Below are 14793 nucleotides of genomic sequence, written 5' to 3' on the forward strand. Positions count from 1 at the left end.
GAGTGTGTGTCATTTATTGCACCTGTGTGTACAACAAATGCTTAAAACTACCCTCACATATGTCTAACTGCTCCCCCACACTACCACAAAAGAGCATTATTATTATCTGCTTTAACCTCTGTAAAATCTCTGGGGATCCACTGGACTCTCTGCACACTATACCTCTTTTTGGTATAGTATAGTGAGAGCCGGCTCCCCACGCTCAAGTACTCACACTCAGACATAGACAGACAGACACAGACACACACTCTCTCTGTCTGTCTCTCTCACACACATTCTCACACATACCCACCGTACCTCACATAAGAAACATATATTTAACTTCTAAATGACACCTTCAATTAGGACCATTAGTAAATAGGTTCTTGCAGAATTTAAAAGATCCTACTTCTGAGGATATCTGTGCAGTCATCCCCATGACAGGAAAGAAGAAATGCAAATGAAAAAAATGCTTTAGGAGGCTAAGCATTCTTAAATTAAGAAATGAATGAAAGATAAACCAGGAATAGAGAGAAACAGACAAAGAAATAAGAAAGAAAAAAAAAGAGTAAAATAAAGATAATAAAAACAAGGGAATAGAAAGTACGAAAGAAAGAAATGAGGCTCCCATATATTATATTCAGTGGTGCTTGTAATACGGTGGCCAAGATATCCGTCACGTTTGTGTCTGAGTAACCCGGCCAGCGAACTCTAAATCAGGCTCTTGACACTTTGAAATGTTGCTGCTGTTAACTGTGCACCATTACTTCCTCAGAAGTCACGGGCAAGAGGCCCCTGGTCGCCTGTCACATACTTTTTATAATTACAAGGGTGTGACAACACCACATAACACCGCATAAACAACAAGTGCAAATTAAACCGCAGGGTTCAAATAAACCCACACACACACCGTAAGATTACTCTGTACTAAACACACAAGCCTCAATAACAGGTAACTAATACAAAGACTGATGGACATAATGAAGCAGACCTAGAGATACATGCATAGCACAGACAAGATAAAGGTCTTGATTTAGAGTTTGGTGAGCAGGGTACTCCTTCACAAGCGTGGTGGAGTATCCCGTCCAACAAACGGATGGTCTGCCTGTAAATAGATCGGACAGCCCTTCCTCTCTAGATCAGGCTGTCTAATGTATTTTTCTCTTATTCAGGACCAACAGGGAATACATGGCAGTCGTGGTGAGAATTTCTTTTTAAATGAATCCCACTTCCTGGGAGAAAATTAATCAGGGAGAAAGTTCCAATGGTGTGAGAGTGATTAGTTATTGGTTTTTAAAAACAAACTCCAGCTTTGGAAGCTTGTTGTTGAAAAACACAAAAGTTGGTGAATGGCTGCCTGAAACATCCCCAAGGGATCCAGAGAATTGTAGATCAACTTCCTATAGATGGTTGAGATTGCTTTTTCGGTCAGTGGATTAGTTAGCAGCTGGTCCTCCAGTAGGGATGCATCAGGCAACTTCCCCCCTCCCCAGATGTGACCTTGCAGAGCGTGACCCACCTGCAAATGTAAGAACCGTTTTTAGTCACCTAATTTATACTTTTGTTGTAGGATCGTGAAGGACACAAGCGCCTGTCCCCTCCACACATCGCCTGGTCGCTCTAAGCTAACCAATCCCCATTTTGTAAAGCCCTGCAATCCTCCCACTGCACTTAAGAGATCACCATCATACAGTGGAGTAATTTCAGTCAGCTTACCTTCTCAGCCTAAACACTTGATAGCCTCTCTCCACACCCTTACCACTGTTTGGGTATGAGTACTTTCTTCAATACAGCACCGGGGTGAGGTAATCTCTCTTGCCCATGGCCAATTTATCTACCTGGTAAGCAGGATCCTCGCGGTCCGCAAAAACCCAGTTGTTGACTGCCACCAGCTGCGTGACCCAGTTATACTTGAGAATGCTCCGGACCGCCAGTCCACCTTAATCTCCCCTCTATACCTTACTAAGCACGAAGTGCAACCATCCCACAACAGGAGCCAAAGTTCTCAGTCTACCTTTTGAAAGTAAATATCTGGTGGGATCTTAAAGGACGTTTTTTGCACGATGTACAGGAGACCCTGGAGGGTATTCACTTTAAATAGGGCAACTCGGCCCAGAAAGGAGAGCGGGAGCGCCTGCAAGTGTGGGGCATCCCAGCGAAGCCGGTCTAATTTCTGGAGTATGTTCCTGTCTGTGGCTCCCTTGTAATAAACACGCCCAAATATTTATGGTTTAAATCTTTATTAATTTTTAGACAGAAGAAAAACAGGACCCTCAGCTCCCACGACAGAATGCAAAGGAGACCACAAGGTCGCAATTTTTAACATTACCACAGGCAAGAAGCATGGAGCGGGTCGACAGAATCAACAAGAGAAGAACAAATAAAGAATTTTCCAAACTAACCCCCCACCCGCCCCACCCGCCCCTTGTCCACCGAAAAACGTAAAATTGGAAGGGATAAAGGAGAAGGCTACGCCCTGATCAGCGTCGTCTTGTATGAATTTTCATGGAACTGTCACTAGGAGTCTGCGTGTCTGGGAGACGCAGTAGTCGAAGATATCTGGGGCATGTCAACTCTCAAAATTCGGACACCAGGAGGGTCAAGAAGGGTCACCACAACTCAGGGAACTCCGACCCCCTACCAGCCAGTGTGAGCGTGAATTTCTCCATACCCAGTATCATCCAAAGCCGTTGAAGCCAGCCGGAGAGTGTAGGGATTTGGGCGGTGCGCCAGGGGATCAAGATGTTCTGCAAGGCCTCCCCTATGGCAATCACTATTAGTCGTCCCCTTCGGGATTTAAGTGGATTCATCAATGGGTTAGGCAGGCCCAGGAGGATATAGGAGGGAAAACGAGAGAGCCGAGTTTCTAAGTGAAGATCTAGTTCATCCAGTACTTGGGACCAGTATGGCTGTATGCGGGTGCAACTCCAGAGGATGTGTTCCAATGTTCCTTTCTCCCCACACTCCCTTCAACAACAGATCGCTACATCGAGGGTCAAAGCGATTCACGCGCTCCGGCGTATAGTACCAGTTAGTAACTATCTGACACATGAAAGTATGCCTTAATTTCATTGCCCTTGATTCATACTCTGGACCATAGTTGAGGGATAGGTCTAGGCACAGTCCTTGCAACACACTATAGATTTGCGTGCGGCAGAGGCCAGAACTCAAAAGTCACGGTACCAGATACAAGTAGGTGGTAACTCAGGGCAGGGGAAAACACCTGTTTTCTGTGGGAGGGAAATTCCCATCTCAAAAATCTACATTAAAAATAAATTAATAGTATTCTTTTTTAAATATCTGTTTGGTGCCAGTCCATATGACTTTAATATCTGCCTTTGGGGTTCTATGTTACAAGTCCATAGGGTACATGTTTCCTTTGTGAGCTTAATAAAATGTTGGAAATTCTACAAATCGTCACTCCTACATCCAAGTACTCTCAGGCTACCATTCTACACTCTGCTTGTAAATTATTTTTGTGGAAATTTACATGTATTATGCATTAACTATTTAATTTTAATACTATAGGTGATTGAAATTACGGACGAAGAAAGCAAGATTTAGCACCAGGCAACTAAATGTTAGTGCCATAAGAAGGATTATTTTGAAAAACTGAAGGACATCCAGCATTCTAAGTTTAAACAATTTCCAGAATCTAGCTGTGGCGAGGAAGTGGGAGCTGAGGAAAGTACTATATCTGTAAGTGAAGTCTCTAATTTAGCATTTCATAAACACTGAGCAAAGCCATATCTGTGCACACAGCATCAGAAATAATCCCAGAAAGACCAATCACAGCATCCTCATCTGAAATATTATCAGAAAGACAAATTGCCTCAGCATGACAGAATAACGTTCATCTAAAGCATCATGTAATTTCAGAGAGGAAGCACACACTGCATAAAAGAAAGATATAACAAAAGGTTTCTTCTGTAAACCATCAAAGAAAAGACTCTGAAAGAAGACTCCGAAGCTGACACGTTAACAACCAAAAGATTGGAAAATCGCCTCTGTTCAACAACCATTTTTAACCAGTTACACAAGTTTGAGACTATCTGCCTCGGGATATAACACCTCGACCCACTCTGCTCTGGCGAAAACCTTAAAAATCCACCACTTTATTGTTTTCATGACTATCTCAGATTGTTTCTTTTTTAATGTGTACTGTTCTGTAATTCTATGTAAATCGCCTCAACATTATCTGTTGTGCAGGAGTGATATGTAAAAACTGATTAAATGAGCGTCGTTGCGCTATAGCTAATGTAAATAAATCTTCGTCTTCAGAACTACACCTTACACCAAACATAGAAAGGGTAAAATTAACTGATGTTCTGCGACTGGTGAGCCACAATAGTACTGTGCATGTTCTAATGTTCTCACTTACTGCCATTAGGTCAGTGTAAAAAGGTACTTCTCAGTTTAATCATTAAATATCAGACTAACACCTTATCACTGCACTATAAGAATAGTTTTGAGAAAAACTTCAGTCACAAAATAAGTTGCTGCCGAAGAGGCTATAACCAAAAGACTATTATCTGCTAGAAACATTTCGACAGGTGTTACAGGGCTGCTTCTAGACATATTTTGCTCAATTAAAGTGTTAAGAAGATTACACACAATTTCTTTTAGAGATAAATACTGAACATTATCTAAACAAGCCAGACTCTAAAATCGGGTTCACTCGTACCGTGGCATATAAGCAAGAGAAAACTAAATGTAACGCTAGTAATACACCTTATAAAAACACGTGCTGTGAGAACAAATTCAGTGTTCAAACCCACCTCAATCAAAGCAAAATAACCCAAGTTGGGGAAATAAGTTACCTGTGCCAAAAAAAGATTCAGCCATCAATCTCATCCCACTGAATTTGAGAGAATGCACACTGGGAAAAACCTCTCTCAGTTCTCAGAGTGCCAAAAAATTTTCAGCAGTAAATCTTATCTCACTGAGCATATGAGAATCCACACTGGGGAAAAACCTTATCAGTGCTCTGAATGCCAGAAAAGGTTTAGTATTAAACGGAGTCTATATCAACATGCATTAACCCACTCTGGGGAAAACCCTTATCAGTGCTCTGAATGCCCAAAACATTTCAAACTTAAATCATTTCTAACTGCACATTTGAGATTCCACACTGGGGAAAAACCTTATCAGTGCTCTGAATGCCAGAAATGCTTCATTTACAAAAACAGCCTCAAACGGCATACAAGAACCCACACTGGGGAAAAACCTTATCAGTGCTCTGAATGCCAGAAATCTTACATTGCAAAATGCCATCTCACTCAGCATATAAGAACCCACACTGGGGAAAAACCTTATCACTGCATTGAATGCGACAAATGTTTCAGAGACAACCCCAGTCTCACTCAGCATATAAGAACCCACACTGGTGAAAAACCTTATCAGTGCTCTGAATGCCAGAAATGTTTCTGTGGCAAAGGAAGACTCACTAAACATACTAGGACCCACACTGGGGAAAAACCTTATCAGTGCATTGAATGCGGCAAATGCTTCAGTGACAAACGCAATCTCACTCGGCATATAAGAACCCACACTGGGGAAAAACCTTATCAGTGCTCTGAATGCCAGAAATTTTTCTGTGACAAAAGAAAACTCACTAAACATACTAGGACCCACACTGGGGAAAACCCTTATCAGTGCATTGAATGCAACAAATGTTTCACTGACAAACGCAATCTCACTCACCATATAAGAACCCACACTGGGGAAAAACCTTATAGGTGCTCTGAATGCCAGATATGTTTCAGTGAAAAAAGACGTCTCATTCAGCATATAAGAACCCACACTGGGGAAAAACCTTATCAGTGCTCCGAATGCCAAAAATGTTTCAGCCAAAAATCTAGTCTCACTGCACATGTGAAAATCCACTCTGGGGGAAAAACATTATCAGTGCTCTAAATGTCAGAAAAGATTCAGAGGTAGAGATGGTTACATGCACCATAAGAAAACTCACCATCAAAAATGATTCAGTGCTCCAAATGCCAGAAAAGCATCAATTTTAAATGCAATCTCACAGTACATAAGCAGACGCACACAGGGAAAAAACATTACCAATGTTGTGAATGCCCGAAATTCCAATGTGATAGGCGCAGCCTCACTAACCATAAGCGACTCCATACTGATGAAAAACCTTATGAGTGCTCTGAATGCCAGAAAAGCTACAGTAAAAAACGCTATTTCACGATGAGAAACTCCACACTAGAGAAAATCCTTATGCCATAAAAGGTTGAATCTGAAAGACAGTGTTATGCTTTATGAGCGATTTCACTCTGGGGAAAAACCTTATGAGTGCTCGAAATGCAAGCAATGTTTTGGGTACAAATTACTTCTCACTTGACATGAGCGAACTCACACGGGGGAAAAAAGCCTTATGTGTGTTCTGAATGTCAGATAAGGTTTATCTCGAATACAATGTCATTTCACATGAGGGAATTCACACTGGACTAAAGCCATATACAGGAGGGGAAAGCCAGAAACGTTATACTCAGAAAGGAGATATCACTAAACATGAGAAATGCATCCACACCAGGTGAAAAGTGAGGCGTATCTTGAGTTGCAGAAAAGTTTCTAACAACCTGACTTTACATGAGAGAGCACATATTGTAGTTGCAATAGAATTCATCAAGAAACTTGCAGGATAACTTAGGCTGCCCGCATGCAACCTCCAAAGAAATTTCAGGCCTGGAAATATTTTTAATTGCAACAGAATCCACAATTTGAATATCTGAAAGTTACAAAACTCTCAAGGTCTTTACTTTACACAGAGAAGTGTTAGTGCTTGCAAAAATCGACTAATTGCCCAAAAAATCACAATAATAATGTCTTAAATTTTACTCCACCCAAAAGGTTTCTACTCACCCTTGTTTCTTAACATATGACTGATATCTATTTTTTCATGATAAGATTAAGCCTATGCGGAGTTCCTCAGTGAGAAACTCCGCAAAGTGACAAAAAAACTCTGGCGGTCTACGCGGAGTTCCGCAAGCAGCAGAGTGCGTAAGGGTCATGCAGTTTGTGGTGATTTCATCCCATGTCGGAGGATCATTTGGCCCTTCTCTTCCAGGAAGTTGTGGATCTCTTTGTCAAACGCGTCCCTGTGCCAGAAGTAGGTCGGGGTTACTACTCCCACTACTTCTTGGTACCCAAGAAGGACAAAGGCCTGCATCCTAGCTTAGTCCTCAGGGACATCAACCGCTTCCTCCTAAAGAAGAAGTTCAAGATGTTAACCTTGGCTCAGGTCTTGTCTGCCTTCGACCCTGGAGATTTGATGGTAGCGTTGGACTTGCAGGACACTTACTTTCACATCCCCGTCTTGCCTGCCCACCGGCATTACCTACGGTTCACGGTAGGCCACACGCATTTTCAGTTTATCACGCTCCCCTTTGACCTTACCAGCCCACCCCCCGGGTGTTCACGAAAGTGATGGCGGTGGTCGCAGCTCATCTGCGCAGATCAGGGGTTCCAGTCTTCTCCTATCTCGACGACTGGCTGTTGAAGGCTCCCACCTCCAGACTACGACGGACTTCCTGCATTTGCTGGGGTTCTCAGTTAACGTGCTGAAGTCGCACCTGATTCCAACCGATAAGCTCCTTTTCATCGGAGCGGTTCTGGACACAGCACAGTTTTGGCTCTATCCTCCCCCAACCTGAGTTCACAGTAGTGATGGATGCGTCACTCCTGGGTTGGGGCGGCCATATGGGAATGGTGGAGATCAAAGACCTCTGGTCTCCGGCGAAGTCCAGGCACCACATCAACCTTCTGGAGCTCCGGGCGATTCATCTTGCACTGAAGGCATTCCTTCTTTCTGTCAAAGGAAGAGTGGTGCAGGTGTTCACGGACAACACCACCGCCATGTGGTACTGCAACAAACAGGGCAGGGTGGGGTCGTGGACCATATGTCAAGAGGCTCTTCGCCTTTGGACATGGCTGGAACATCAGGGCATATCTCTGGTGGTTCAACACTTAACAGGTTCACTGAACGCCAGGACGGACAAACTCAGCCGTCAGTGCATGATGGATCACAAATGGCATCTTCACTCGAAGGTCGTGCTAGGTCTCTTTCAGTAGTGGGGAGAGCCTTGGTTAGATCTATTCGCCACCGAAGAGAATGCTCAATGTCAGCAGTTCTGCGTGTTAGAGTTTCCAAAGTGGCTCTCGCTCGGCGACCCTTTTCATTGCGAGTGGAGTTGCGGCCTCCTGTACCACTTCTGCCAAGATTGCTGAAGAAGATCTGCATTGGTTGCCAATCCGGAAACGGATTATGTTTAAATCCCTGACGCTGGTACACAAAGCTCTCTTTGGTTCAGGTGCGGGATATTTGCAGAAGAGATTGGCTTTTTATCGTCCTGCACGCTCTCTGCGCTCTGAATCCCTTTTTACTGTGGTGGTCCCACGTGTGAGGAAGGCCCGCACGGGGGGGCGTTCTTTTAGCTTCAAGGCCTCCAAGTTGTGGAACTCGCTTCCATTGGCACTTCGTAGCACTTCCAATCTGCTTCAATTTAGAAGGAACTTGAAAACTTGGCTTTTTAATCTTTCTGTTTAGGTGGATTCTTCTTTCTTTCCTGCTCTGGGATCTGTTCTTCATGTTATGTTTTTACACTGTAGCTGACTGTGGAAAGCGCCGGGACACTCTTTTAGAGTAGCCGTGCGCTATACAAATGCACTTTAACATAACATAACATAACATAACAGATCAAACGCGATCAGTCCCAAGTCTGGTACCCTGAGTTCTTGAGCATGGCCATCGATCCTATTGTTAACAGATTTCTGAAGTGCATTACTCATCTCTTTCCTCCTTCTCCTTTCGTAATGCCCTAGTGGGAGTTGACCTCACTTATCTTATGTGTGCTCCCTTTGAGCGCCTACATAATTGTCCTCTTCGCCTCCTTTGAAGACTGCTTTCTTGCTTGCCATCACCTCTGCTTGCAGGATGAGTGAGCTTCAGGCTTATCTTCCAGACCTCCCTTTCTTGCTGTCCATCCAAACAAAGTAGTCCTCCGTGTAAGCCCTCTTTTCTGCCCAAAGTGATAGCCTCTTTCCACATAGGTCTGACCATCAGATTACCTACCTTCTTCCCACCTCTGCTGTGTTTTTCTCTGCCAGGTGCACAACATATAGACTGTTCACACACTTTCTGTAGTATGCTTTGTTCTGGGCAGATAAACTCTAATCCCCACACTCCTTCTATCCTCGTGTTAGTGCAGCCCGATGTAAACAGTAATTGTAATGTATTTAGATTTACATAACACTTACTACCCCATACGAACTTTGAAGCGCTTTTTCGGCAAGTAGCACACTACTCTAGGATCCAAAAATGATTCGTGGTGAATTAGTATAGGGAAATATAAAATATATATGAGAGCTGGACATGTTGGTCTATTAGTTGGGTTAAAAAAGATTGTGGGGAGATAGAAGAGAGAAGGTTTTGCATTTATATAACGCTTGCTACCCCTGATGAAGTGTTGAAGTGCTTTTCGGCGAGTAGCATGCTACTCCAGATCCCAAAAAGATGAATAGACAGATCACTTATGGTGGGGAGGTTGTTTTATTGTATACACACAACTGTACACAAATTAATAAAATTCTGTTATAAAGTTGTATCCAAGAGGCAAGTATAGTCTCTGATAATAATGTATACAATACTGATAAGTTTTAAGTTGGCTTGCCATCAAGACTGATGCCCCGTAATGTTGATGCAAAGTCATCTGTGCTGGCGTATCCTAAACTCTTGTTGAATTGTAACATCCACCTTGTAGGTACTGCTATTTGTATCAGGTCCACGTTGTAGGCAGACACAAACACCTAAATTGTGCACTATTTATATTAAGCATAATAAGCATAATGTAAGTGAGCAGATGACAGTAAGCACTGTACAAGCTGTATTAGGTGCTTAGAAGTAGAGTGACATAGAGGGCAATAAACACTCACTAAATCTTTCTTTTTTATTATTAATAGTGCTCATAAGACCATACAATTCAATACGATGTACAAATAGCCCATTGGGGAACAGTTCAGGCATCATCTGGGGATTACACATCCGAGAAACACAAGTGTCTTTCATGAATACAAATTGACTACTCCTCCAAGGACTGCACTGTATTATTGACACGGGCGAAAATGCAAACAAGCAGTCAGGAGGCGCACTGATTGTATACCCCCCACCTGACAGGATGGTGACAGAACCCAACCACCTGCAGGGGAAACGTGCCACCTCACTTAATAGCTGCCAGACGCTTTACTATGTAAGCAGACTGGTGGTTTACAACTGCGCCTACGTTGGGGCACCACATGTTTTTTCCAGCATAATCTGGTGTGCTCCCCCCTGTGTGGGATGATAGCACCCACTGAAAACTGCACCGTTGGGTAGTCTGGGACAGTGCACCTTCCATGTAATTCTGAACTGGGCCTTTAAATACGGTACTATTTTGTGTGCCTATTTAGTTCAGGTATACAAAGAATGTGGTACTACTTGTATACTAAGGTAGGACAAGGAAGATTGAATTTCTATGGTGGCAGAAATGTTTTTGTCAAAGTGCTTTATGCCCTAAATACTCCCCCGTACCCTGAACATAATGAGATTATGTAGATTACACCTAATGCTGCCATTTGTATTTCAAGACCAGTGATTAATGTGGCTTTATCAAGTTCAACGCCATTAGGCGTTCCCGACCTGTCTGATACTTGCATATGGAAAAGATGGGTCATTTGAACCTAAAGATAGATAAACATATTCATAGGTCACGATTTATGTCTGCATCTAATATAAAACTGTAAATTAGGAGAAGTGATAAGTGAGAAGTTAAAAGGCAGCCGCTAATCGAGCTGCATTTGTACATAGGCCTTCCTATATTATGAGATCCATTCCTGCTTAAGTCTTTAATTGCAATGAATACTTTAATACCCAGGCATGAAGTCATCGTCGAGCTGTTTAGATAATCCACCTGTCTCGCCACCTCTTCCTCAATGCATCCTTAACCAGTGGCCTAGCCAGTGTGCCCTTGGCCCCAAGGCAAGAAAGGAAATATGACCTCTGCCCTTTATTTGGACTGTGGAAAACAGCAATAATCATTGTTCTGTGGCCCCCTCAGGCCTCTGTTTGAACTGTGACAAACAGCAGTTATCAGGGTTCAGTGGGCCTTTAGGGCTTCTGGGACCTGGTGCCACTGCACCTGCTGCACCAATGGGAAGCTGAGCCCCTGGCCTTAACAGCTTCTATTCTAGCCAACTGGAGAACCGAAACAGCCAAGTACTGATCTGGCCATATATGCAGGCATGCAGCCGCCTCTTCCTCTGAAGGGATTTAAGGCGCATGAAAGCAGCATGTGGGAAACAACCATTTTCTGAGGTAACGTCAACCAACACCTCTTCTGTTCCAACCTGAATCCATTTAAAACCAGGGACGAAAAAACGGTTCATCGCCATCCCTTGCTTATCAGAAGGGTAAAACAGATTCATCTAACATTACTGTGTACCACATAAAAAATTGTAATTCTGTGTACAAATTAAAATTAGCATTCATAAAGAAAGGGGAGCCTTTGGCCAAAATAGCCATTTCCCTACCCATACTTTTAACACATCTTATACAAAAAATGCTAATTACATTGTCATCCGGAAATAGTCATTAGCGCCTACTCATAACCAAATGCCACTTAGAATTGTCTTTCACTTCAAGCTTTCAAAGGTATATTAATATAAAAGCAGTATTGAATTATTTGACGTTGTGTACTCTTACCAAAATTTAAAGCATCAACTTTATATGACACACCATAGAAAAAAGGAGTTGTTTATATATACTAAACCTCCAGAAACATTTGATTAACCAGTAATAAAGTCACGTCTAGCTTAGTTAGTTTATAGTCTTCTTTTTTAAGAGAAATTATTTTACATTGTTACTGGACCTGTATGGCTAAACACTTATAAGGTCCCAAAGGCGAGACCTATTGGCTATGACAATGCTTGTTATTGATGGAGTACATTGAGCGGCAGAACTTTTGTCACTTAAACAGGAAAGCAGCTAAAGCAGTCTCTGGACATAAAATAGGATGTAATCATAATCTTTAGATACATTTTCTGAGTTTCAGGAACAATGTGTGTCTTCTGGGTTTACTCTAAACCACTATAATAAACATATTCAATGCATTTAGATTTGATCTGTTTGTACTGGTTTCCATTGCAGACTTTAATCTAGATTTAGACCAAGGATCAATTCCACCCATGGCTTTTAAAATCTATTTATCAATGATCTCTATTAGTGTTATCGCAACTAAAACTGTAATAGAACTGATCTGAGAGATGGACCTTCAAGTATTATGCTCAGTCAATTTATTGAACAAACTATGGAGTTAAAATCTGAATAGATTAGATCCATAAGCATTGCCTGACCACTGTATTTTACATCAATAGATTACTTATCAGCACATTTTCTCTACGTACAATTCAGTCATCTTCTATTTTTCTCGGAGCTCATGCTGGGTCTGTTAGAACTTTTTCAAAAATATGACATTTAAATGTCCCAAAAATCAGGAATTGTAGTTTCAAGCCTGGTCAAACCTTAATGAATGCTACACCAAAATATGCCCTTCTGTTCCTACATTTTATTGTGCACCATGATTCAGAAATGCCATGTTTTTGTTTTCGGAAGTAAAATTCTAAACATATTTATTGTTGTTGCCAGCCGAAACATTATCACTAATTGGGAAGATAACAACAAGTGGTCTTGTGATGCTTGCTGGAATGGAAAGTGTTTATTCAAAAAGTGGATAGAATTCAAGTTTAGGAGACAATTTTACAAAAGTGTATGGATTTTGTATATATTTCAAATTGTTGATCTCCAAAGTGGCCTAAATCAATAAATTGAATTGAAATTCAAGTTTATCATTTGAATCCTATTGTTGGAAAAGATGTGATTTTGAACCCCATGTGGCGATTCCTTTCCAGAAAGCATTCAGGTTGTAATCATGAGTCAAATAATGCTGAGGAGGTTAAAATATTCAAATTGAATTCTAATTACATATGAAATGTTCAATGTTCAATATATTTCTCTTAGTATTTTAATGTGAGGACTTTATTGTTTAAGGAAAATAATTAGTATTTGTTTTCTATATGTAGGAAGCATTCCATTAATGAAATCACTGTATCCCACCTTCTTTGTTTCCTTTCCTGTTCTTTATGAACGTTTCTATTGTTAAACTTTAAAGATGCCCGAAATTAGGAATTGTGCTCTACATAACTTTTCTGTGTTACAGTATGTTGATTTTTATGTACTACTTTTGTCTCTTATGTGTATGGCAACTGATGTTTCGTTTTGCTTTAATAATCAGCTTATGTTTATTAGGTTTTATTATTCAATAAAATTTTTCAAACACAACAAATGGTGGTTGATATGTATTTACAACTGCAGCATTTTTATTGTATGGGCACTTTCAAAGGGGCCAAAAATATGGTCTGTAGGATGACGGAAACCACATTGGCATCAGCAGGGAGAGGTTTGGGCAGGTGATTGGGGAATATGTAAGGTTGGAAGTAGGGGGAACAAAGCATGTACCTTGTGTGGACTGTGACTCCTGGAGTTATTGTGAGGGATACCATGCTACCCTGTAAATGAATCCCCTAGTGATTATTATCACGGTGAAGATCCCTCAGAAATAAAATGATGTTACTGTCAATGTCAATGGAGGACATCAACTGCCACAGCTTGGACCTATTGACCCAGTTGAATGCTGAGCACAGGTCCATGAAGGCTAGGTATATGGGCTGGAACGAACCGCAGTGTATTTATTCAGAACTATGTACAGGTTTAAACACTGTTCCACGGTGGAACGACCAGGGCAGACTTGCGAGTTTCTAGAGCAGCCTTATATGCTCTTTGTAGGCCTTTGACCGCCACCCAGTCTTGGGGCTTAACACCCAAGGCCTGTCTCAGGTTCCTGGAAGCCTGGGAGCATGACGAGTCAAACCATCGTGGACCTGGTTGCTTACAGCCCCCACTCGGGGACCATAGGAACTTCCTTATGACAGTAGACATGGATCCAAATGCACCCATGATGTCCGGAGCACTTGCCTCATCATCGAGACAGGTGGCAAACTCGCTGCAACATTCAGTTAAAAGGGACTCGTGGAGTAGCTCAGGGACAATACACTCCCACGTTACGCTTCTTCCCGCTTCCACCTCTTTAAGGGAGACACCAGCCCCCCCCCCCCGCCCACCTTGGTATGTCTGAGTGTTCGGGTCCAGCCTGTTAAGACACAAATGGGGTTGTGGTCACTACATTCACTCGCCTGCACAGAAAAATCGGTAACCAGAGAGTAAAAGGGGGGTAGATACAAAGGTGAATTCAATAAAGGTATCACACCCTCTCCCAATAAAGGTGGGAGTAATGTCTGTTTTCCCCAGAGGCAGCTTATTCATTACAGATGTTCGATCAATTTCAAGCAAGTTGAAGTTAAGCTCAATACCCTTGGGAGTATGTTCCATGTGTAAGCCTGCTTGTCGTGCACAGCCCATAGCTTCCACTCCTCCTTGCATGATGTCCCCACACATGAGTGTTAAAACCCCCTGTTAGAAAAATGTAGTGATAACTCTGACCCTTCAAGATGCTATCCTGAAGTACAGACCCCAGCAGAGTTATATAGCCCTCATCCGGGTGTGTAACTCCCGCGTTGCAAAAGTTTACCAGAAGTAACTTGCTCTTTCCACTGGACAACAACATCACATGCAAATTGGGAGAGACGTATAGTGAAGTATCATAAGAAACTGGCTCTATATATACTGCACCAAAGTGAGGTACAGTGTGTATA

The 14793-nt window shown here is 42.1% G+C and overlaps 1 protein-coding gene across 1 annotated transcript; it reads left to right on the forward strand.

Annotated features, from left to right (window-relative positions):
* Window positions 1–4897: 4897 nt before the first annotated feature.
* LOC144805799 (uncharacterized) lies at window positions 4898–6864 on the forward strand. The gene has a single exon (XM_078672279.1). The coding sequence runs from the start codon at window positions 4930–4932 to the stop codon at window positions 5893–5895; it is 966 nt and encodes a 321-aa protein (XP_078528405.1). The 5' UTR covers window positions 4898–4929; the 3' UTR covers window positions 5896–6864.
* Window positions 6865–14793: the final 7929 nt, after the last annotated feature.

The sequence above is a fragment of the Lissotriton helveticus genome, assembly GCF_964261635.1.
Source record: "Lissotriton helveticus chromosome 1_1 unlocalized genomic scaffold, aLisHel1.1 SUPER_1_unloc_26, whole genome shotgun sequence".
NCBI classification, from domain to species: domain Eukaryota; kingdom Metazoa; phylum Chordata; class Amphibia; order Caudata; family Salamandridae; genus Lissotriton; species Lissotriton helveticus.